The 26,540-nt window shown below is 34.4% G+C and overlaps 1 protein-coding gene across 4 annotated transcripts in view; it reads right to left on the bottom strand.

Annotated features, from left to right (window-relative positions):
• The window catches only part of GRIK2 (glutamate ionotropic receptor kainate type subunit 2), a 655,703-nt gene that overhangs the window by 29,504 nt on the left and 599,659 nt on the right, over positions 1 to 26,540 (bottom strand). For all 4 annotated transcript variants that reach the window (XM_084776934.1, XM_084776935.1, XM_084776932.1 and 1 more), the window contains exon 15: positions 10,086 to 10,311. In XM_084776934.1, coding sequence (XP_084633060.1) covers positions 10,086 to 10,311 — 226 coding nt within the window. The remainder of the gene's footprint in view (positions 1 to 10,085; positions 10,312 to 26,540) is intronic.

Here is a 26,540-nt window from a genome sequence, read left to right as displayed (position 1 = left end):
AATTCAAGAAAAGGAAGAGTTTTTTAGACAAAGGACATAAGATGATCAGGGCTGTGAAGGTACCCAGTGATAGACAATATTGGTTATATATCCATTCAAATCCATGAAAGGACAACAATGAACCAATCCAAATGTAAACTAAAGATTTTGTGTGGTGATATGTCAATATAGGTTCACCAACTAACAAAGACACTATCCTTGTAAAATATATGATTATAAGCAAAGTTATGCATATTTTGGTGTTAGATGGGCATATAGAAAGTTTTTATCTTCTATTCAACTTGGTTGTATACCTAAATGCTGCTTGAATTATCAATACATTACTAAAATGAGACAAAGAGTTTGTATGATATGACAGTAGTAAATGTATAATATTTTTCAAAGTTAAATGCCTGTAGTCCATATTGATAAGTAAAAAGTTTTGTATAGAAATTTTATTTACATTTTCTGTAGCTGCCAAATGTCAACATATCTTCTGTTTAAAATATTCTGAGTCTATTTGAAGAAACATTTGAAGAATATTTAGGTATTCAGTTATTTTAATATCACAAAACACTAATTTTATAAGGTAAATATATATATCAGAAAAGACAGTAACTTCCTACTGCATCTGGGACATGTAAAAGGGACTAGAATATGAGTAAGTTTGGCTGTGATGACCTTATGTACCATGTACCATGCTAAGAATGTCCATGTATCACATTAGGGTAGTGTGTGACCTAACATAGCCCTAACAACCCTAGAACGATTGCTTGGAATATTCAATATGGCTAGGTAATTTAAAATAGAATTTGGGTTCATGTTCTTGGATGGATCTTTACGGAACAGCAAATGAATTAAATTATACAGTATTTATATACAAAATTTAGAAAATTTCTCTGTTTCTGTAAATATTATCCATTTCTACAGAGTTTGGGGATGATTGGCCATCATTTACAATATTAATGAAGACTGCTCACACTGTTGCTCCCAATTCATCAAATCTGCTCTGGAAGCTTCCTAGGTTCCAGTATTCAGAGTCTATCATTATCTGTGGAGCAGGTAATGGTTACTGAGTTCTCATCTGTTTTCAGTGACATGTAATCTAGACATTTGAAAAATGCCAGGAATGCACAGCATCTACAGATGTAATTTGACTTCTTTTTTGTGTAGTTCAGTTTCTGAAAATTATTAGATTCCAATTTACTCTTGCACAATCACTTTAGTAATATTAGAATTATGCTGCTTTATGCAAAGAAAAATAGAATGCATTTTAATGGAAGAGTTGACCTGCAGAAAAATGAATAATTTGCATCAATTTTTCTGCATTATGTTAAACTAATGAAGACAAATGTATTCATTCATTTTAGTAAAGCTGAAAAACTGAAGGCCGGCAATTTCATGCATCTGTAATGATGAATATTACAGTACTTATTATATGATGAATTGGGAATTTTAAAAATGGATGATGAGTAGAACTAGGAGAAAACATGCTTCTCATACTGATTCATATTTTCATAAAAATTTGCATCTGCCTCAAATAAACAATGCACATCCTTTCATACCATTTACAGATCTCCTACTAAGAAATAAAGAAGCAGTAATTATTACTTAACAATAAAAATAAACAAAGAGATCTATAATTCTCAAATGTCAAAACAGAGTAGCGGCATCATAAAATTTATCTACCTAGTACACAGTTCCATAGAGGCTGAGATGGGTGTAGACATTGTTCAAGAATTACTTTACATTCATAATGAAAATTATATTTAATGCCAAATTATTAAATATGATAATGATGCAACATTTTTAAAAAATTGTATGTACAATAAAAACCCTCAACTGTGGTGTTAAGATAGAACATAAAAACAGCAATAATTATAAAGCTCTGAGAAGAGGCAGGAGCAGATCATACCCTGGAGCTTAGTCTGAGCCAGCATGGAAGCAAGAACACAGTACATTGAGAATATTTGCTATGAAATTTGGACAACATGGAGACAATATTACTTTCATATGTAGATATGTTAAAGTGTCAATAAAACAGCCTATATGAATATGACCTTGAGTAGTGTGTTGGCTAGTTTCATGACAACTTGATACAAGCTAGAATCATCAGAGAGAAGGTAGCCTCAACTAAGAAAATGTCTCCATAATAAAATGGAACTGTAGAAAAGCCTGTAGGACATTCTTATTTAGTGACTGATGTAGGAAGGTTAAACCTACTGTGAGTGTGACCACCTTTTCAGCTCATGGCCTGTGGTTCTATAAGAAAACTAGATAAGCAAGACATAAGGAGAAAAGCCACTAAGCAGCACCACATCCTCTGTATAAGGCCCATCCCTGAGCTGAGTACCAGCAGTGACATCCTTCAGTAATGGACTATGGTATGGATGTAAAAGTCAATATCCTTTCCTCCTCAACTGTTTTTGTTCCTGCTGTTTCATCACAGTAGCACAATCCTAACAAAATATGGAAGGATGTCATTCCCTTTCAATCATACTTCCTTTTCTTTTTTTCTTCTATTATTTTAATTTATTATAATTTACCAGATTACACTACCATAGATATCTTCTCTTCCCACCCTTTCTCACTCTTCCACCCTATTCCTCTCACTAGACCATTGACAGAAGGGGACCACCATATGACCACAGCCTATCAGGTCTCATCCGGATACCCATCTTGTTCTTGTTCTTGTTCTTGTTCTTGTTCTTGTTCTTGTTCTTGTTCTTGTTCTTGTTCTTGTTCTTGTTCTTGTTCTTGTTCTTGTTCTTGTTCTTGTTCTTGTTCTTGTTCTTCTTGTTCTTGTTCTTCTTCTTCTTCTTCTTCTTCTTCTTCTTCTTCTTCTTCTTCTTCTTCTTCTTCTTCTTCTTCTTCTTCTTCTGTGTGCCTCTGGGCCCCCCACCAAGGGGAAGTGATCAAATCCAGGGCTCCAGAGTTCATGTCGGAGGCAGTCCCCACTACTTGGAGAAGGGACTTGAGCTTTCCATTGGCTAGATCTGAACAGGTGGTCTAGGTTTACTTTATTCATTGTCCTTGGGTGGTGCAACAGTTTGTATAGGCCCCCCTGGGTCCGGATATGCTGCCTTGAGGGTCTCCTTGTGGGGCTCCTGAACCCTCTGGGACCTTTCAACCCTCCATTATTCAATAACACTCTCAGCACTCCGCCTGGAGTCCAACAAGGAATCCCAGCAACTGTAGAGCCCCCACTGGGTGGAGTCTCTCAGAGGACATGTAAATTGGGCTAATATCCACTCATAAGTGAGATTATACCAGGGCTTATGTCACTCAGGATGATTGTTTCTAATTCTATCCATATCCTGCACATCCTTATGATGTTTTCAATTGTAATCTTGTCAGATGACAGTCAGTAAATACCCTATGTCATTTAGATTTTCCAAAATTCTTCAACTATTCATAACCTATGGAAGGCCTATATGTGACACTTTTTCTTTCTGATTTGTTGCTGCTGTTGTGGTTTGTTTTTTGAGACAGAATCTTACTGTGTAGCTATGACATACAACACTACTTATGAAATCTGGAACATCTAGAGATCATTCTGCCTCTGCCTCCCAAGTGCTGAGATTACAGACATAGCAAACACTCCTGCATAGGACCCATAGTCAAAGAATTGTCACTCTCAGAGAAGTTCACACCCTTGTAATCTGGAATGTCTTATTTTATTTACACCCAAGTGTCTTTTTCCTTCTCTTAAGCCTCATGCTTAATTCTATATGTAACATGATGCACACAAGTTAAATCCAGAGAAAAATACATCACAGAGAAAGGAAAGTGGGTACTAATCCCTCCCCACACTACTCAACAATTAGCTATTTGCAATTAATAGGTCTTCAATGGAGTTACAGGCCATCAAGAATAGATGAACAACACAAAATGGACTCTGTTATTTTCTTTTGTTTGGTGTGGGCCTTTTTTGTTTATTTTAAAAGAGAAATGAAATGTAAAGTTTCAGGATTGAGTGAGTCTGAGAAAATGTATTGTAGTAGGAAGAATATGACAAAATATATTTGCAGGTAAATTTAGAAAATAAATTTAAAATATCTGCATTAATCCTCAACTCTACGTCATATAAACTAACCTTGGAATTCTTTCTTTTTAATTAATTTATTCTTGTTACATCTCCATGGTTATCCCATCCCTTGTATCCTCCCATTCTTCTCTCCTTCCCATTTTCTCCTTATTCCCCTCCCCTATGACTGTTCTTGAGGGGGATTACCTCCCCCTGTATATGTTCATAGGGTATCAAGTCTCTTCTGGTAACCTGCTGTACTTCCTCTGAGTGCCACCAGGTCTCCCCATCCAGGGGACATGGTCAAATGTGAGGCACCAGAGTACGTGAGAAAGTCATATCCCACTCTCCACTCAAGTGTGGAGACTGTTCTGACCATTGGCTAGATCTGGGTAGGGGTTTAAAGTTTACCGCCTGTATTGTCCTTGGCTGATGCCTTAGTTTGAGCGGGACCCCTGTGCCCAAATCTGCCTATCATAATGTTCTACTTGTAGGTTTCTAGGACCCTCTGGATCCTTCTACTTTGCCATTCTCCCATGCTTCTCTCATCTAGAGTCCCATTAGGATGTCCTCCCCTCTGGAGTTCTTTTCTGTCTTGAAGTTGTACATTTTGTTTTGTCCTGAGTCAAAGAGGATTTGGGAAAACCCTTAAGTGCTTCAGGTGAGAGTGGAGCTTTGCCTCCAATGTTTCCCTTGCTATTACTACTAATTTAGTTTCCACAGAAAAGTTTTCTAGTAAATGTGAAGCTTAAAATAATTATTTAGAATTAATTGTTGATTTAAATTTGTATGTAAAAGGAGAACCACTCAGAATGTCAGAAACTCCTGACAGCATGGACAACATCAGAGCCATAAGCACAGCTCTCCACATGCTCTTCTCAGTGCCTCACATTACACATACAATGGAAGTTGTGAGAAAAGGTGATAATGGAAGAAATACACCACCAACTCTTTGCTATAAAAAGTAATATTAATGAGAACCTCCAGTTCATTCATAACTTGTCTACCAAACCTAACTGAACAAAGCAAAGCATAATAATTCTATCTGACCCTAGTAGATTTCTTTTTTCAACTACTACATATCTACCAGCTCAGAAGCTTGGTTCTTTAAGTGTAATATGCACTCAATCTTCCAAAAAGAGAAACTAAACAAGTTCTAGTGCAGAGCAAAAGCATTCCATTAAAGAAAAATGCTCCCTGGTTTTAAAAGCACATTATCACCTATGGTGTACTAAGAGGCAATATTATAGCTGCTCACATTTCCTAAATATTCCATGAGGAAACTGCTGATTTGCCTTTTGACTTTCACCTCTCCTAGAGTTTTTCTACAATATTATTTTGAATGAGCTAGAAAATTCAGTCAACTTATTATGAGCAAAAATATCTACCACTTACAGCATCTACCACACAGTAAATGTCACATTAAAATAATATTGCTGCTGTCAGGAAAACTGTGAAAGGGATTTAACACCACCACACACTTAATTAAACCAGCTTGTGCTTATTTAGCTTTGCCTTCATGTCTCCACTAAGGTATTTGTGTAAACAGAGCTGCCCTAATTAAATAGCTTCTCTCCAAGCCACTCTGCACATTCACAGTGCACTTTGGGCAGTAATCATCATACTAAGTGTGATGAATGGAGCAGGAGGACCCAAGTGAAACACACAGGAGGAGTCTGGCAGGCTAGCATCTTTGTAAAACACATAAAGGAATGCGGGAGCAGGAAAGTCTAATTTCTCAGACTTGTTTCTGATTTCAAGTTTCAAAAGAAATATATTATTTTATTTGATAATTTACTTCCCCAGACACATATGACTCCATGAGCATGTCTAAAAATTCTAAGTAAATAATAAATAAATAAATAAAAATTAAAAATAAATTTAAAAATCTAAGTAATAAAAAAGCAAAAAAAAAAAATAACTGAGGGAGAGTAAAAATGAAAGCTCCTTTCTCTGTCACACAAGAATATAATGCTGTCATTGAAGATTATAACTGCTAAAGATATCAAGTCAGACTCTTAGGGAATTATTGGAGGTGCTTTAAATTTTCCAGAAACTGAACATGTATTATGCTCCTTTATGTAGATTTTTCACTAACTCTCTGGGAAGAAATAAAAAAACATTTTTATATACCTAAATATATTCCTTTAAGTTTTCCTTCTGTTAGCTTATTGGTAAATAATATTTTAAAGAAAGTAAATACAATAATAATAGTCTTCAATCATGATAAGGAAACAAATATTAACTCTTTGAAAACTGTGTATATGGTTCTGCCTGAAATTTCATTGAAGTGTAATTGTGTGATTATGTTGTATCTACTTAAAGAGATGCAAAATAACATCTCTGATAAAAGAAATAAACATTATAGTTCAACACAAAGTGATTTCTATTTATTCATATGCATTTCAAAAAATCTTAAATTTATTTCTTTCAGAATGAGATGATATGTATTAAGCCAATTTAATATAATTCAAAAGTAATAATAAATTTCAATAAATATGTCATTATTTCATAATTAAAATGATTATAATTAGATAAAATCTTTTTATTTGTAGTATCTGTGATGTCTAGGTGTCTTTCTAATCTTTTAACTATATTTGATATTTTCTTTGCACTAAAATTCCAGAAAGATACATGAAAATTGGAAACATTTTATAAATTATTGTCTGATATTTAATGTGTTGAACCAAAGAAACTATATATTTCTATATATCAGCAAAATTTTTGTGTGACATATAATCCAACTTAACTTCCATAAATTTCTATGACAGACTACCTAGTACATATTGATGAAGATATATTATGATAGCTGATACTTTTCCAGAATGGTAGGAGTTGATATGATTAACCAAGAGTTCAATGTGTTAAAAAGGAAAAGATTATATTCTCAGGTTTCTAGTTGTAATTTGCTTCACTTTGCTTACTTTGTTTACAACATATACTTTTATGTCAACTTGGTGTAGTCTTCCCTTCGGAAGGGAGAACCTCAATTAAGAAAACAAAAAGAAAAGCATGATACTCTATGAGCATATACAGGGGGAGGAGGTCCCCCTCAGTCACAGTCATAGGGGAGGGGAGTAAGGGGAAAATGGGAAGATACAAGAGATGTGATAACAATTTAGATGTAATATGAGTAAATTAATAAAATATATATTTTTAAAAAGCAAAAAACAAAAACAAAACCTCACCATATTGATCTATGATTGATGTAGGGAAGGCTCAGCTCAAACTCAGATTGTGGTCATGGTTACTATAAAAAAGTAGGCTGTCTAAATCCTGAAGAGCAATTTAGTAAGTGGCACTCCTATACTCCCAAATGGCTTCTGCATCAGCTTCTTTCTCCATACTCCTTCCCTGATTCCCACAGAGATTGGCTGTGTGTTGTGGAACTGTAAGTAGAAATGTATATTTTCCTCCCAACATTGTTCATGGTCATGGTATTTATCACAGCAATTGCAAAGTAACTAAGACACAAGAGAAGCATAAAACTGGAAAAATAGACGTACCATACAATGTAGACAGTATTTGCTCTAACTTGAAACATAGTTTCATAGTTACATAGTTTTATCTGCTCATCAAATTTTATATTGCTTTAGTAATATAAATTAACACCCTTTTACTTAATAGAGGAAAAAGATAAAAATTACTTATTTTATGACTTAAATACTTTACAGGCCTTCCTCAGAATTTATTCTTCTGTAATCCCTGTTTCTAAATATTATTTTTTATTGCTGTGATAAGTCAATGAGTATATGTCCTCTGCTTTGTGTCTAAAATAATTTATTTAATAAACACTGCTTATATTTCTTCTTATAATGAGCTTCCGTATCAACTATGACTAATTATCATAAAACCAGTGGGATGAACACAAACTTGAGGCATTACCTCATAGTTCTTGAACTCAGAGTGCTATAATAGATATATTTCAAAACCCTATGTGTTTTATACAAATTATATCCTTGACTTTCAGAACTTCTCTTTTTTTAATCTTTTTCCACTTAATTATTTAATCACTTTACATTTCAATGCCAGCCCCCACCCTCCTCTCCTGATAAGCTTGCCCCTACCCCTCCTAAATTTTTAAGTTTAAAATAATATCTAGAATTTTTCTTATTGTTAATTTTAATTTTTTACATATATATTTATAATAGTACACATATATACAATAAACTACATACAGTGAGAAGAACCATGAAACAATCATGAATTATATAAATGTTATGTTCATAGTGTTTTGGTTATTTGTTATTAAATATTTATTTATTTACGTATACATTTATATTATTACACATACACACAATAAACGACCTACAGCATGACAAACCATGAAACTAACAGGAATTATATAAATGTTACTGTTGTAGTGTTTTGGCTATTTGTATTTGGCAGCTTTGTAGGATACATCTTTCCTATGTTGGTGCATCTAAAAATCAATGGCCTCAACTCCCCAGTAAAAAGACTAAGACCTTCAGAACTTCTAAAGGTCATTTTCAGTTTGGAAGCTGAGGATCTTTTGTTCATTTTTAATACTAGCATATGATACTTTATCTCTCTCTCTCTTGTCTGCTCCCTTCACTTTTTTCTATATCCATTTCCTTTCTTCTATTTTATATTCCAACTATGATTCCAGCAACTGTCTGGCTTTCTAACAGCACTGTGATTACATTTAGACCCTTAGGATAAACAACTCTCATTTTTCCTTCTTAATATCTTGAATTTAATTACATCTTCAGAGTAATTTTTTTCTGTTTAAGATATTCATTGTCTCTAAAGATTAAGTGATGATAATCTTTTAGAAATCATCTTTTTTTGGCTGCTACATGTACACCTAGGCTATCATATCTCATTTCATACAAAGTTTTATTTATACTTTAATAAGTTTGGACACAACATTTTAATATTCTCATTGACTTTCCACGGAAATTAATATTTATATTTATCATTGTTATTATCTTCCTCCTTTTTTAGGTATTACCTTGCAGACTTTCCAGGACTGACTTTAGCAATCCTCACTTCATCCTCAGAAATGGTTAGAAATACAAGTATGCAATATGCCATTTTAAATTATTTTTATTTGACTTTATTATTATTACAAAATTATTTTAATACAGAAGAAGAGAAATATAAAAGACAGCTAGTCCTGGGTGTCAAATATTCTAGCTATGTCACTGTTAATTATTCTACTACTAACATCTTCTTTTGAGTGAAACAATATTTTTAGGAACAAATTGTGCCTTTTTAAAAAGATAATTTTTACTAATATTCTTAAGTGTCATACTTGAGAAGGAAACTAAAAATTTACAATATGTAACTCATACATTAAAATATCAAATAAAAAAGATCAAATTTTAAAACTAGGCATAGTGAACTTTGAGTTACATCTGTATTTGTAACACTCCTCATTTGTTCATTTGGGAAGTTTAGGCAAGAAGCCTGTAAGTTTGAAATCAGCATGTCTTATATAGTGAATTTAAGGTAAGCCTGGCTTTCAAACTGAGACCACATCTCAAGAAAACAACCAACTATAATAATTAGTTATTATGTTTGAGACCGGAACATTTCTAAGATGAATGTGTTATAGATATTTCACCCTATGTACCATAAAAATATCTGCTAGATATGTGGTATCAGTTTTTCTTCTGACTTTTTCATTTGGAGTATATACCCAATTTGTTAAAAATTTCTTACATTTTTATTGTGTTCCTCTCCCTCCTTAAACTCTTTGTCATCTGTCCAAACTTTTACCTCCTCTCATGGATTAAAAATGTTACTGGCCTTGGTGGCACATGCTTGTAATGCCAACATTCATGGAGACAGAGGGAGGCAGATCTGTATAAGTTCGATACCAGCCCTGTCTACAAAGTGAGACCAGGACAGCAAGAGAAACCCTCTCTTGAAAAAAGAAAAAAATAGAGAGATAGGTAGATGATAGATAGATAGATAGATAGATGACAAAAAGTAGTTGCTAAAATGTAATAGATAAAATATTTTCTGTAAACTGTGTACAGTCACTGCTTTCCCCTCTTATCACAGCAACTAAGATTAATCAGTAAATATAGAGTGGTGTCAGGTGACCTACCCATGGGAGTGCCAACGCCATAGCCTTTGGAGTCTATAAGGCCTCCAATCTGCGTGAGGTTACAGTTCCGCTGCGTAACAAACTCGATGGTTGTTGACTCCATTAGGAAAGCATAATCTGAGGTGAGGACTCGTTGGATCCCTTCCTCGTTGCTTTTGACAAGCACAGACTGTCTCCTGCTGCTCATAAACGCCCACATTTTATCGTATGTTGAGATTTTTGATTTCTGGAAGAAAGTAAGATAAGTTTAAAAAAATAATAAGATACTATCATAGGTTCTATGGAACACTATGACATTTGTACACGATGGGCTACACTCAGATTTCTCATGCCATTCTAAAATTGTCACATCTATAAGAAAACCAAGATTTATATAAAACATATCTAATAATTCATTACATGATAATGTAATAATTCATTACATTTCTATATAAATCCTTAGGCAGACTATAAAACTTCTTCTTTTGCTATTAGTATGACCATTCTTGAATAACTGATTAAGTAACTTATATAAAATTGCAGAAGGGATATGGTTGGTCTGATCAGTACTGCCATCTTCTTAGTTAACATGTAACTGCTTAATCTCTTTCATTTCCTGCTTATTATCAAACATACTTGCCAGACTCAGTGCATAATTCTAAAGATAAAATGGTATGAGACATATTATGTAATAGTATGAATTTGCCTTAATTGTTTTAATGAGGCAAGTAATATCAAGTGTTGTGTAGACATCATCTACTGCTGTGAACAAGGAGGAAATATAGAATGGGAAAGTTAAATCTTGTAAGTAAGTGGATTTTAGTGAATTTATATTAAATCCACAAGAGTACAAAAGACACACTCTTGATATTGGTAAATTGTACATTTTCCTCTAGAAATAGAATGTATTGAAGTTCAACTTCAATTAGTTAAAGACTTAAATCCTGTATTCTACCTACAAAAGACCTAATGATAGTCTGTGGAAGAGAAATGAGAACTCACTAGACACAGTAGAGTGAAGGAACAAACTGAATCCAGGAGAAATATGCAGAAGTCAGCCACCAAGATTAAAACCATCCAAACTTATTATTTGTCTTACCTGTTAGAAACCCTGCAGGAAGAATATGTATGTCCTAATTTTTTGTTGGTTTGTATTTCTTTTGTTTTTGGTTTATTGTGTTTGTTTTTCTGTTTTGGTTTTGGTTTTGGCTTTAGCTATTATTTCATGGAGAGATAAAATCTCAAATGACCTTTAATTTGCCTGTCTTTCATGCCTAAGGATGTCAAACATGCTAAGAAATATTTCTTAGTTGTTTGTATTTCATCTTTTGATGAATCTGTGTAGTCCAATCTCCATATTTATTTTCTTGATGTTTAATTTTTAAGTTTTTGTATATTATATCATAACCCTCTGTCAAGTGCAGAGCTGGTAAAGTTTTCTGTCCCATCCATTCTGCCACATGCTTTTTCACTCAAGTGATAGAATCATTTGCTGCACTAAAACTCTTCTATGAGTATAGATTTATTAAGTGTTGGTCTTATTGTCTGTGATATTAGGGTCTGAGTGTCAATAAAGTCATTTCTTGTGCCAATGAATTCAAGCATATTTCATGCCCTTCCTTTACCCAATTCATGTCCAGCATGCACTTGAAGTAGAATTTTATTCAACATGAGAGATATGGATTAAGTTTCATTCTTCTGCATATAGCTTTGAGTTAAACAGCAACTAGATACTACTGACCTCTTTACCTAAAGTGAAGTGAATAGAGATGTGTGCATTTTTATGTAGGCTTATAATTAAATTCCATTGATCAATGAGTATGTTTTGGTACAAGTACCATGGCATACCTTACAATTGCTCTGTAGTATAACTTGTGATTAGAGATGGTGATACTCCAACAGTCTTTTTAGTATTTAGGATATTCTGTGTATTTTATATTTCTGTATAAAATTTAAGGTTACCATTTCAATTTCTGTGAAGAAAACATTTCCTGATTGGTTGTGATAATGATAATAAGAAAGTAAGTATATGGTTCATAATTGAGCAGATAGCTGTTCTTTATACATGCTACATCAATTAATTCTGTAAGATTTGTAGTAAATAAATATTTTAGTCACCATTTTAAAAATGAAAACAAGTAGAACACAGAGATCTTAATATTTTTTAAAACATACATGGTTGCTTATTTGTAAAACTAGGAATAAAATTTGGGTTTACTTTAAGTACAGGTTTAAATTCCCGATCAATTTGAGTAAAGCTGCTATGAACATAGTTGAGAAATTATCCTTGTTGTATGGTAGAGCATCTTCTGAGTATATTCACAGGAGTGGTATATCTGGGTCTTGAGGTATCACTATTCCCAATTTTATGAGAAAGCACCATACTGCTTTCTGAAGTGATTGTCCAAGTGCACACTCTCACCTGTAGTGGAAGAGTGATCCCCTTTGTCCATATCCTCACCAGCATGTGCTGTCACTTGAGTTTTTTATCTTAGCCATTCTGACAGGTGTAAGATAGAATCTCCAAGTCATTTTCACTTAATCACTATGGACATTCACCATTTCTTTAAGTGCTTCTCAGCCATTTGAGATTCTTCTGTTGATAATTCTGCTTGCTCTGAACCTCATTTTTAATCAGATTATTTGGGTTTTTGGTATTTAGCTTCTTGAGATCTTTATATATTTTGGATATTAGCCTTTTGTCAGATGTAGGGCTGGTGAAGATGTTTCCCAATCTTTAGACTGCTGTTCTTTTTATATACAGTATCCTTTGCCTTACAGAAGCTTTTTAGTGTCAAGGGGTCCCATTTATTAATTGTTGATCTAAAGAGCTTAAGATGTTGGTGTTCTGTTCAGGAAGTTGTCTTTTGTGGCAAACAGTTCAAGACTGATCCCCACTTTCCTATCTAATATATTTAGTGTATCTAGTTTTATGTTAAGGTCTTTGGAAACAACCTAGATGTCCCTCAACCAAAGAACGGATAAATAAAGAGTGGTGCATTTACACTTTGGAATACTACTCAGCTACTAAGAACAAGGAAATTATGAAATTTACAGGGATATGGATGGAACTACAAAAGATCATTCTGAGTGAGGTAACCCAGAAAAAAAAAAAAAACTAACACAGTATGTACTCACTTATAAGCAGATTTTAGCAATATAGTACAGGATAAACATACTACAATTTATAGGCCCAAAGAAGATGAGTGTCAAGGAGAACCTAAGTCAAGATGGATAAGTTTCACTCAGAAGGGGAAACAGAATAGACAACAGGAGACTTTAAGGGGAGAGAATAAGGTAGGAGAGGGAGTACAGAGAAAAATAAGAGTGGTGACTGGAGTGAAGACAGGAGGACAGAAGGCCTCCAAAAAGAAGAGAAAACATGGATTGACAGGCCTCTGTGATAAGCTGGTGACCTAAGGCAGGATAGGTTTCTGGGAGGATCTGGGGGTGACTCTAGTTGAGATTCCTAGTAGCAGGGGCCATGGAGACTGAAGAGGACACCTTCCAACTAGACTGGACTCCTAGTAGAGAGAGGAGAACACCAACCTACGCACAGAAACTTTGACCCAAAATTTACCCTGCCTACAAGATGTCCATGGAAAAAATTAGAGCAGAAATTGAGAGAATGCCCAATCAATGCCTGGCCCAACCTGAGGCCCACACCATGGGAGAGAGTCGACCCCTGACACTATTAACAATGCTTTGCTATGCTTGCAGACAGGAGCCTATCATAACTGTCCTCTGAAAGGCTCTAGCTTGCAGTAGATTGAAACATGCTGAAACTCACAGCCAAACATGGGAATAAGCATAGGGAGTTTTATAGAAAAGTAGAGGAAGAATAGAAGGACATAGAGGGCACAGGAGTTCCACAATAAGAACAACAGAGTCAATCAACAAAGGCCCAGAGGGGCTGCCAGAGACTAAGGACCATTAATGGACTGGACCATGGATCCCTACACAGATATAGCTGATGGGTCCTCTAGTAAAGGGAGTGGGCACTGTCTTTGACATGGATTCTGTTGCCTGCTATTTGATCACTTCCTCCTGGTGGAACTGCCTTGCTAGGCCACACAGGACAAGGATTCTCTCAGTCATGATGCAAATTGATGTGCTAGGGTGGGTTGGTAGAAGGGAATTAATCTTTTCTGAGGAATAGGGAATAGGGAGGGTGAGAATGGGAGGAGAGGAGGGAGGGGCCTACATTAGGGATGTAAAGTGAATGAATATATTAATTAATTAACTAATTAATTAATCAAAACAAAAACTAAACGGAAATCAAAAAATTCTCAATCATTATACTAAACTGGCTCCCTCTAAAGACACATGTATAATGTATTTTCTAACTATTCCCATTGCATACTCTATAGTGAAACTTGCAGATTTACAGAAACACAGTGGCTTCCAGAAGTGGCCATAATGCTTCCTAAATATTTATTTCTATAAAATATTATTAGTCATGAATGAGTAAATATTTGAGGAGATACTCACACACAAAACATGAAGATCAGAAAATTATTTAAACTTTCTCAGTGGTATAAAGATATGCAAAAATATAAAGAAGAGTAAGGTTATAGTGAAAAATTTTAATATTTAAGTATTGAATATAGACTTAGATTTGCCTTTTCAATTAATTAAAAGTAAAGATGCATAAGAATAAATATTTTCTCAAGGAAAATAAATGAACTATCTATTTCCTAATCTGAAGATTAGGAAAACATCTTCACCAACCCTACATCTGACAAAAGGCTAATATCCAAAATATATAAAGATCTCAAGAAGTTAAATACCAAAAACCCAAATAATCTGATTAAAAACAAGGTTCAGAGCAAGCAGAATTATCAACAGAGGAATCTCAAATGGCTGAGAAGCACTTAAAGAAATGGTGAATGTCCATAGTGATCAAGTGAAAATGACTTGGAGATTCTATATTATACCTGTGAGCTAAAATATGAGTCAATAAATCTCAGAAAGTATGAGATGCTCCTATGGTATAAACTAGATGTGTGGGGTCATCAAAGATCCCCAAAAGTCAGACATGGTGCGAGAAAATAATGGTGAAATGGGTACTGTGGATCACAAAACTGTACCAAAAGTTAGATATTACACTGACATGAATTAAGGTTTGGGTCACCAAACAGCATCAAACATGATAGTGTTAAAAATGATGGAGAAATTGATAGTGTGGTCCCAGTACCCTTAAAGCATACATTGTTTTCTTTTTTTTTTTAATGCACCCAACCTCTTCCTGTCCTCTACACAATTGAAAGTGCCTTCAACAAGGTTCCCTTTCCTTTTCTTAGATTCTTTGTTTTAGAAGATGTACAAATACAAATATAGAAGAAGCACAAATATCCCTTAGTCTCTTTGAGATGCAAATCTCTAAAGCTTCTTTGCAATTTTGTAAATAGGAATTGCCTGTTTCCCAGGCTTGGGTATGTAAGCTTCCTGAAGTAAATCATCAGGGAAGAAAGCATCTCTAACCTATCTTCCATTCTTTGTGGATTGTCAAGAGTCTTATTTTAGCTGGTGGTTTTAAGTTTTAAAATCATCAATTAAGATGTTAGTAAAAAGTCTATTATTTTGTAATAAGAGCAGTTATTAAGAATACACTGTTACTATTCCCCAATTTTATCAGCTCTTATGAACTTTCTCACCATTCAAAATTCATCCTGGTCCTAAAACACTGTGTTTCAACACTTGGGCCTCTCTTTCTTTACTGGAATAATATTTTACTGACCCCTCCTCAGTGCTGAAGTTAAACTTATCTGAATACAGTCATAGTGGACATACAACCAATTCATTCTTTTTAAAAAATGTATTTATTGACTTACTTTGATAATTAGGCTTAAGTCCAGACACTGACCAATGTCCACATATCACAAGTAGTTAACATGGAGGCATATAATAAACATTTTTGATAATGATAAGGTCAGTAAAAGGACAACATAGGTAACAAGCTGATTGGAGAGGGACAATGAAATACTCATTTTGGAGCACTAACTAAGGCTTCTGTATAGAATATGGATCATTCGTTGGGAAGGTGAGTGCCATAGAACCATTAAAAGCATGTAGCCTCAGTGACAGTAGGGAAGAGTTCTTGTTCAGGGAGCTGGGTTGAAAATGGGAGGGTATCTATAAAGATGCACAGTCACATAAGCAAAACTTAAGGAAGGACTTGAAATTGAATGAGTACAGTTTCTGATTTAAACATAATCTTTACTAAAAGAAAAAACAATAAAAAACACATCTATTTGGGGGCAAAGAAAATCAAAACTAATGAGTTAGAAATGTCTTTTGATACACAGAGGATTTGTTGTGTCCATTTGAATATATCATCCTGGAATTCGGAGGAAGAGCTCAAACCAAAAATAACTATTTTAGTTATATCTGGTAAATATGTCAAAGTAGTAGATATATAGAAATATTTCTAAAAGAATAAGAAAGTCAAGTGTTCTAGAAATGTGAATTTCAGTGACTTGTACAGATGGAAAATGCTTCACAATTTAGACATAAAGAATGGACAAAGATGAAGGAAGATTATTTAAGAACAATATTTCAGAGTTTGAAGCAAGAACACATTCTGTTATGTAGTGAATGTCTGTGCTGACTTCACTAGAAACTTAAAAACACTGACAAACTTTCTTTGAGTTGAGATTAGTGGGGTTCTTGATTAGTTGAGGGCAATGAAGCTCTTAGAAGTCACCTTGAAGTGGATTAGGAAGGATTTGGGAAGAATATACTAGGGCCAGTGGATGGGAAACAAAAAGAAAAAAGAAAAAAACACATTAAGAGCCTGATTATGAGGAAGAGATCAAAGCTAGTAGAAGAAAGGTAGTTTGATTTAAGTAAGATTATCAAAGATTGAAGAGATTTAAGCATGTTTAAGTGCCAATGGGTGATTGCAAAACAAAAAAAAAAAAAAAACGTTTAATAAGTCAAAAGAAGAACAATCAATAACTCAAAGACCCTTTTCCTAACTTTGCATTATCTCCCCATCGATTTCTCTGGCAATCATGTTTCTACCTTTTACTTTTCCGAACATTTTTTTTCATAATTTTTTTGTCTACTGATAGTATCTACAACATTTTGCATACACTAACATCATCATAATCATCATTGTGGTTGTTTTTCTGTAACATTTTCTATATTTTATATGTGTATCTACATATATATTGTCTATGTATATATATTTCTTTTCTTTTTTTCAGGACTTTATTCTTTTTCTTTTCTTTACATATGCCACTCAGCATGGCTACTACAATTAGTTATAATACATTCTTGAACTTTTCTAAGTAGGTCTGAAATGTTCTTGCCATGAAAGAAATGCAAAATAATATATGTGCTAGTTATCTTGATTATGGAAATAAATTTTAATGTGTAGATAAATGAGACCATCATGTTACATTATGTAAATGTATGTAATTTTGTCAGATATATTTCAACAGTTAGAATAAATAATATAATTTCTGAGCTTATAGAATAACATGATTTCAAGTTGAATGAATGAAAACAAAACATTCAAGTCATAACCTATGATTTCTTAATATTTATATGAAAAATAGATGAAACAATAATTACAATGTAACACTTGGTGATTTTAGAGGAAATGACATGCCCTGTAAAGATTTATCTTTAATGATATAAGAAGTTGTTAAAGATTCTTAAAATAAGAATTTAAAGTCTTGAAGAAAAGTGAATAGATAAAATTGTGATATGTTAAAAACAAAAAGATAAATAAGTAGGGCATGTGATGACACATACATGTAATCCCAGTATGCAGGGAGGCAGAGGCAAGCAGATTCGTTGTCAGTTGGAGGCCTGCCTGGTCTCCAAAGCAAGTCCAGGACAGCCAAGGCTACTGTCTCAAAACACACTGCGCGCATGCACACACACACACACACACACACAAATGCACACACACACGCACACACACATGCACACACACACACACAGACACACATATACATATTAAAGTCATTGGATAAGTAAAATTAAAGTAGCAATTTTTTTTTTTTGTAAAATGTCAATGACATGTGTACAGTAAGTTTGACAAAGACATATCAATTTGCAGCATGGACCAAACATTTCTGATGAAAACATGCAGGCATATTGAAACCACCAATGGTAAGTTTGGCTAATTTCTTACACCTGTGGTTACTTTAATTAAATGAAGCATCATATCCAGAGACTTGATATAACTATATGAAAGAAAGATGGTAATGGAGGCAGGAAGAAAGAAAAATTGGTTGAGCCAAATAGCCACTGCTATTAAACATTTCTGAATACAGTAAAATGGAAGGACATGGAGTATAAAATTATAGGAAAGATTCTGGAGTAAAGTCTCAGACTATCTGGGTCATTGATAACACTGTGTTCTTTAAAAAGAAATGTAAAAATGCTCCCAATGGCTCACAACTTTAATCCCAGCATGTGGAGTCAGAGGCAGGTCAGGCTAGTCTTCATCTTGCATTCCCGGACAGCCAAGGCTACATACAAATAGATGTCCATAATTTAAAAAATGAAGGTAGGTCATAAGCTAAATGTACTATAAAATAATTGTCTGTAATGAGACAACTGATGATGCAACAAACACAGCATAGAAAACTGCACAGGGGATCATGGCCATGTAATAGACGGAGTTAGTAAAGGAAAAAGCTATGTGTGATGCCCTGCTTCTTTCCTCAAAGATGAGAAAAAGAGGCTACTGGTTAAGGAGTAGGCAACCACTGAAGACAAACAGAAAGACATGACATAATTTTTATAGCAGAATTTTAGTTGCACAACTAGATGGTAACTTCTTTGAACAAAGTGAAAAGCATTCCTAAGTATTACCCTTATAGTGCATGATTCATGAGAGAAAGCCAGTGAGTAAGTTTAAATTCTCTCAGAGATACTGAAACAAACAATCCATAAATTAAACACAAACAAAGCTATATACAAGAAATTATTTTAATTACTTTATTGTAAGGGTGTTTTGTCTGCATATATGTTTGTGTATATGTATTCTTGCCTTACATTCACAGATAAGAGAAAGGTAACCTGATCCCGTGAAACCAGAACCCAAAGAGTTCTTAGCCAACATATGAGTGCTGGGGAAAAATGGGGTCTATTCATGAGTAGCCAGGTATCATAACTGCTGAGCAATCTCTCCAATTTAGAATTGTTTTTTAGCTTTGTAAATTAAAAAAAGTCCTATTTTATCCTCCCACTTATTATATCTGGCACAGTAATTATTAGAATACATTACAATTTTATCAATCATTTTCTCAGATCTTCCCACTCTACTGGCAGATCTTTAAATAGTTTAAAGGGTCCATGTTTAGTAAGTGTTTGTTTATAAAATGCTGAGGCATGTAAGCCTATTTGACTTTTACTAGATCAGCAAAAACCAACAAAGAAAGTTCAGGAGGCACAGTCTGAATATTAAAGCAGTCTTTCAGATTATGAAACATCAGGGTGAAGGGAAAGAAAAAAATTATTGGAAATAATAAATATTGGAAGAACAAGAAATGAAGCACCTGTTAACTCAAGTGACCAAATATATTTGTCTTAAATATAACATGCAGTAAAAAACTCACATATTTTAAACACATACCTAATGATTTACAAAGTTAGAATATACTAGTTGATATCAAATTGATATTTGCTACTGAGAACAATTTGATTCTTCTTAAGTTACTAAAAGCTGGTAAATATGGACCAATTTTCCTTAATATTTAAATATAGAATTTAAATTTTAATAAAATATTCACATAAAATATTGCTTTGAAATTTATTTCTTCTAAAGGACTTCTGAAAACCTAGTGAGAAAAGATTAATCATGAGACTACATAAACATTTGTTTTGTTATGATCAAGCAATAGATTTAAAGATAACATATTTTTTAAAATTTTTCTTTGGTTTCTTTGATTTCTTTCTTTCTTTCTTTCTCTCTCTCTCTCTCTCTCTCTCTCTCTCTCTCTCTCTCTCTCTCTCTCTCTCTCTCTTTCTTCATTGAGACACTGTTTCTCTTTGTAGCCCTGACTGTCCTATAACTCACTCTGTAGACTAGGCTGATCTCGAACTCACAGAGATCCATCCAACTGCCACTGCCTCCTGAGTGCTGGAATTAAAGGCATGTATCAACATTGTCATTATTATTTTATGTGTATTATGGGTTTTGTTGATGTTGTTGCCTTGTGTTTTATTTTGCATATTTGCCTATATTTATGTAATCATACTACATGTTTGCAGTTGTCATGAAAGTCAGAAGACAGTGTTAGAAATATCCTGGAAATAGTGTTTCAGAGGCTGTGAGTGACCACTTGAGTTCTAGCAACTAAACCTCAGGTCTCTAAAAAAAACAGTAAATGCTCTTAACTTCTTAGCCATTTTATCATACCAATAATGATATATTTCCTTTAATGGACATTTTCAGACTAAAATCTTTGTGTTAAATATACATTTGAAATTGTCATGGTATTTATCTTGTTTACTACCAAATATTCATACATCAATACTTAGAAAATAACTTTTGCTCACTGGTTTCAATCTTCCAACTTTCTCACATTATTTAGAATTGACAAGAGAATGACCTTGGCAATATTTAACAAGAAGATTTAGAATTATCTTTTAAAATATTCTCTAAGAAAAAAGCTTGTCTCTAGTAATTAAAATGAAATGCCCTTACATTTGGTTTGTGTTTAATGCTATGTGTGCAATGCATATGCAGAACGAAAACTCAGACCTATTTTAATGTTTTATTAGTTATAGTGTTAGAAACGTTAGACCTCTTAAGAATGGCTAAGATAAATAAAACAAATGACAACTCATGCTGTCAAGGATATGAAGGAAGGGAAACACACATTTATGGCTGGCGGAACTACAAAATTGTACAGCCACTATGGAAATAAGTTAGGGAGCTCCTCAGGAAGATGGAAATTGATTTACCTCAAGTTCCAGCTGTACTGCTCTTGGGCATATACCCCAAGGATGCTTTATCCTGCCAGAAGGAAATCTGCACAACTTTGTCATTATTGTTCCATTAATAAGGCTAGAAAGTTTCAAAAAACCCATAGATATCCCTTAATGGAAGAATAGATAAAATAAATGTGGTCCATTTGCACAGTGAAGTATTACTCAGCTGTTTAAAAAAAAAAACAGTAAAATCCTGAAATTCATAAGAAAATGGATGGAACTAGAAATTTTCATCCTGATTGATGTAACACAGACCCAGGAAGACAAATATGGTAGTTATTTGCTTATACATGGATTTTAGATTCTTTGGTTTTACACTTTGCAAAACTACAAAAGATAGGTATACAGTAAGGGACTAGCATAGAGATCTCCTTAGGAAAGACATAAGAAAGTTATGCATGGAAAGATTGGAATGAGAGGATTATGTGGGGGATGGAGAACAGAAGTTGGCAGAGGGAATATGGGAAGAAACAGCTAAATTTAAACCTGAAAGAGTGTACTTAAACTATATATATATATATATAGGCAACCTAAATGAACTTACTAAATAATGTGGAGACAGAGCTGCACAGGCCATCTCTTATTCCCAAATGAAGTTTTCAGTCCTGGGATCAATTGAGTGGTTGGCTAAAGGGGTCCTTCCTCATTAAAATGGACCTCAAAAGCCAGTGAGGAACTGATCTCTAAAACCCCAACTTAAGAGGATGCTGTCATCTGGCCAGTTCCCTGTGCACTTCTAAATACAGCATGTTTTGATCACTCATGGAAATGCTTTTTTCTCAGGTCTAACATTGAAAGGTCCCAGAAAGATTAAAAACCATTCCATCCAAACTATGGAGCCAGGCTCTTCACTCTGAGGAAAACCCCTGAGGACACCGTGATGAGTATTTTCTGATGTATCTACAAGTTCTGTTACAAACACAGGAGCTTGCTATGCTTAAGGGTGAATTGAATGTGTGAACATATACTGGCTATGACATGTTTTAATTCTGACTGGTTTTCTTTGAATGTATGAGCTTACAATGTTTTGGGTTTCTTGATTGTTTCTTTGTTGTTTCAATTGTATCCAGCGGTAGGCCAGGGCTCAGTATATATCCCTAAGCATTCTGGTCAATGGATGCGATGAAATATGGACTCAAATGACGTTTTGGTATGGGTAACATTAAAGTTGTTTTATGCTATTTTACTCAACTGAAAACCTGTCTCTAGAACTGGGTTATTGTAACACATCTTTTTCAGACACATGGATGCTTTTAAAGTCATTACTTCAAGGTCAGAAGAGCTGCATGACATTGAAACAGGGAGAAGAGAGAAAAGCAGACCAGATAGAAAGGATGTTATTGCTGTCATTTAATTACCCAAGACAATTATATGAACTTTCTGTACCTCAAGATTTATAGTTTTATTGGAGAAGTGAAGAAATGTGCAAAATATGGGGAAAAGTTTACTTAAAACATGTAACACAGGTCTCTCTCCAAGATACTTTAGATTACAGTGGATATTTATATGGTGGTTCTTGTCCGAAAAACAAGGTCACAAAAACAAGGTTTATGAAAATAACATTTAAAACAGTGCTTGACTATTAATATATCACATGGGTACCTCCATGTGTTCACATACAAGACTACATGTCATGCTGGTAGCTAAAGTTTATAGTGTAAGAGTCACCCAGATGATATTGATTTTAAAGGCATGAAAGTATATCGCCCCTTCAATGTTATTGTTTTACTAAGATTTCATAGGTTCAGAGTTTTAACACAGATCAATGTAGTTCAGAAAACATGGTAAAACTACTTTTCCTACAATATGTATTATAGGACATATTATAAAAAGTAATACTGATATGCTTAAAATTTTTATCCTTTTATAAATTGAAAATTTGTGTAAACTTCAGGAAATCAAAAGAATCATAGGACTTGTGTCCACTTCTCAGAAATCAAATGGACTCCATATAAGTACAGTATACATTTTCCAACCTGTTTATTACTGAGGATGGAATCTCTCTCCCTTGGACTTCAGGCTCCTCCAATGCCCCATTAGAAGAATTGTGGCCCTGGCTACCAAGAAGAAACTTGATACCCTATGAGCATATACAGGGGAGGAAGTCCCCCTCAGTCACAGTCATAGGGGAGGGGAGTAAGGGGAAAATGGGAGGGAGGGAGGACTGGGAGGATACAAGGGAGGGGATAACCATTGAGATGTAATTAATAAAATAAAATTTAAAAAAAGTTCCAAATATAATAATTTTTCTTAACTTTAACTTAGCTTCCATCCCTAGTCTATATCTGTCTCAGAAGATTTACTCTTGCCTGACAGACACCATTTAGGAATTTTCTGCAGACGACAAGTTACTTTTCTTAAAGCTGATGTAAGCCAGTCCAGCCTAGGTGATTTGTACCCTGTCTCTTCAGCTGAGTCAGATAAATAGATGCTTCTTATGAGTGCCACACTGCCCATCTTTCACTTGCCTTTCAGCTTTCCTAGGCCCTGAACATGGTGCCTTATTTTCAGCTGGAAGTAGTTACAAAAGACAATATGTTGTTCCTTTCTCCCTCCCAAAAAGGTGAAATGATAATTCAAAAGGAAACTCCCTGGCATAGGGGACAAAATGGCTACCTATAATGCTGGTTGGCATACTAGAAAAGTAACATGCTAACAACAAATAGACTCATATCTAAAAACAAATAGATTCATTTGCTGACATTGTCTAGGCCGCTCAACCTGCCCTATATAAAAAAGAAGGCTATTATATTACTTTAAAGTAGAATTGTTGTTTCTATACAAACCGCTAAGGAATCATTAGAGATAATCTGGCTATACAAAGAATCATTAAAAGGAGATGTAGAAACTGAAATGAAATAAATTCCTGGTACCCATTCTCATTACCAGGATCCTCCTAGATAAAAGCTCTGACCATCCATTGCAGGGCCTTTGACCCTTCTGTTTCTGAATCATTGGAGCTTTAACTAAATGTATAAATTCCCATTATGGTGACATTAAACTCATGATTTTCTCCCTTCATCAGCCCCCTAACAATTTTCTTATTGATCATAATATTTGGGTCCAGTGTTTTTCAATGAATTACCAGTCTCATTACTAGGCAGACATTCAATGACAGAGTTCTTCGCTGCTAACCTCAATGTCAGCCAGGGCAAGCTCCTTGTCAAAGATTTGAAAGGGTTACACAGGGCAAGGAGCAAATGTAAAACCCAAGCAGGACCCACAATGTTGTACGTTGTTACTAAGTCTCCATACCTCAGAGAACAAGTTTCTGTTTCCTAAACCTAATGTATCCAACAAACCATGTTTTTCAACATATGCTAACCCTGCAACCCATGGTGCATACCCATCCCTTTGAGGACTTCCATTCCACATAATGTTTTCTTGCTCTTATATAGCCCATAGTCAGCCTTGAGGCTTGAGTTCCCCCCTCTTCTGTCCAGATGCTAACCATCAATTGTCTCAGCAACATTCTCTTTCAATCCTAATCCTACCCACATAAAAGGGACCTCAAAAGCCAGTGAGGATCTTCTCTCTGAAATCCCAACTTAAAGGAAGACAGTTGTCTGGTCAGTCCCTAGTGTACTTTTAAATACAGCAAGCTTTAATCAGACAGTCATGGAAATGTTTTTTAACTCAGTTTTAAAACACACTGGCTCTTTAAAAAGTTGAGCAGGTATTAAAATACCCACAGCATCTTGAAGAAAATCTTTAAAATCATTTTCTTTGAAACAAATTTATTTTTGTTTAAAAAGCAAGCAAGAATTTACAAAGCAGTGATTTATCTTCCATATCATAAGCCTGGCAGAATTAGATAAGTTTTGGTAAGTAAATATTGAAAAATTTGCTAATAAAAACTGCTTGTTTCCCATAATTAGGCAAATTTGGCAGTATTTGGCCATTTAATTATCCCATTTAAACAACTTTCATATTGTATATTTTCTTTCTTGTGGGAAATATTTGCCATGAGGCACTTGTAATAGTTCCAAATGTATGGCTTGAGAAAAGCTCAGAGCATGAGGAAAGAGTGTGTGGCTGAGATTTGCATTTTAATTTTTTATTACAGTAAATAAATTACCAAGAACACTGGAACATATGTGCTAGGGAGAAACAGCTGAGCCCTATCTGGACTCATCTGACCTTGGTCACTAGGAAATTAGAGTTAATTCAGAAGAACAGGACTGGCACCATATGTGGTTCATACCAAAGGTGGATCTGACACTAGTGCAGCCATCTGAATGTACTTGGCTATGAGCAAAACTGTCAGTCCTTAGAATAACTGTGCCACTTTTATCCCAAAACATCTGCAATTTTTAAACAAAATATTTGAAAGGAAAGACAGTGTAATGGAGATAATTAATCTATTATACACTGAGTTAATAGAAAAGAGGAAAGCTTGATATCTGGACATAGAGGTGGGCAGCAAGTATAAAATCTGCTGAAGGTTGGACGCTGTTTAGGTATTTGAAACAGTACCAGATAGCTATTTTTATCCTTCATAGAAATTATTGTCATTGATTTTTGTTCTTAAATTCATATCTACCTTTCCTAGCAACTTTTTCATAAACATTGTGTCTTACTGCCCTGTATAAACATAGCAATCAAGTTAGAAAATCTGATCATACTGTGTTTATTTAAAACTTTGTGTAAGGCACAATCACTCAGCCATGCCAAAGCAAAAGCTTTCTTATCATTACTATAGAAATTTCATAAGCAATACACGAGAATATTCAGCTAAAATTTTTTGAGATACGTCTTAGAGCATGATTTATGTAATTAAAAATAAAGATAGTTATCTTATACACACAATGCATTATTGTGATTATAATTGAGAATCTTGCATGAACACGAAAACATGTACCACTCCCAACCATTTACTGTGCAAGATTTGCAAAAGCACCTGGAGTGAAATTTCTGCTATGGAAAGTGCATTTGTAGCTATGCTGGTATGTAATGCCTGCTGCTCCAAATGAGGAGACTTGGAGCCACAGCATCTCCATTCCAAAGTTCAGTGTATTTCAGTAAGTAGTGCTTTTGTTTATTCATTCTTCACTCATTTTGTTGTTGTTGTTTTTTTTTCCCCTAATACATGCTGGGCACCAGCACAGTATGATGGATCATGCCTGGCACTGCATGTAAGATATTAAACAAAAAGTATAGCGTGATCCCTGTCCTAGAATGGCTTAAAATAACCCACAGTTCATAAGTAAACCGAGAATCTTACCATGATCTTGTGATGTCAACAAATGATAAATGAGATGTCAACTAAACTGACGAAGGGCGAAGTGACAATGTGAATAAGACAGAATTTCCGTCCTCTATAATCAGTCACAGAATAGACACAGCTCTTACTTCTCTCTTCAACCAAAGTGCTGAATTACAGATGGGAATACATGAAAGAAAAACATGCCTGCATATTTGAAAGTCTCAAAAGAGCTATGAGTTAAATAACAGTTTTCACCTTGTCTAAGGTTTCTGATCTTCCTCAGGAATTCATCATCATCATGCCATGTCAAG

This window comes from Acomys minous, assembly GCF_964271855.1.
Source record: "Acomys minous genome assembly, chromosome: 3".
Classification (NCBI taxonomy): Eukaryota; Metazoa; Chordata; class Mammalia; order Rodentia; family Muridae; genus Acomys; species Acomys minous.
This window is presented reverse-complemented; position numbering and strand designations above follow the sequence as displayed.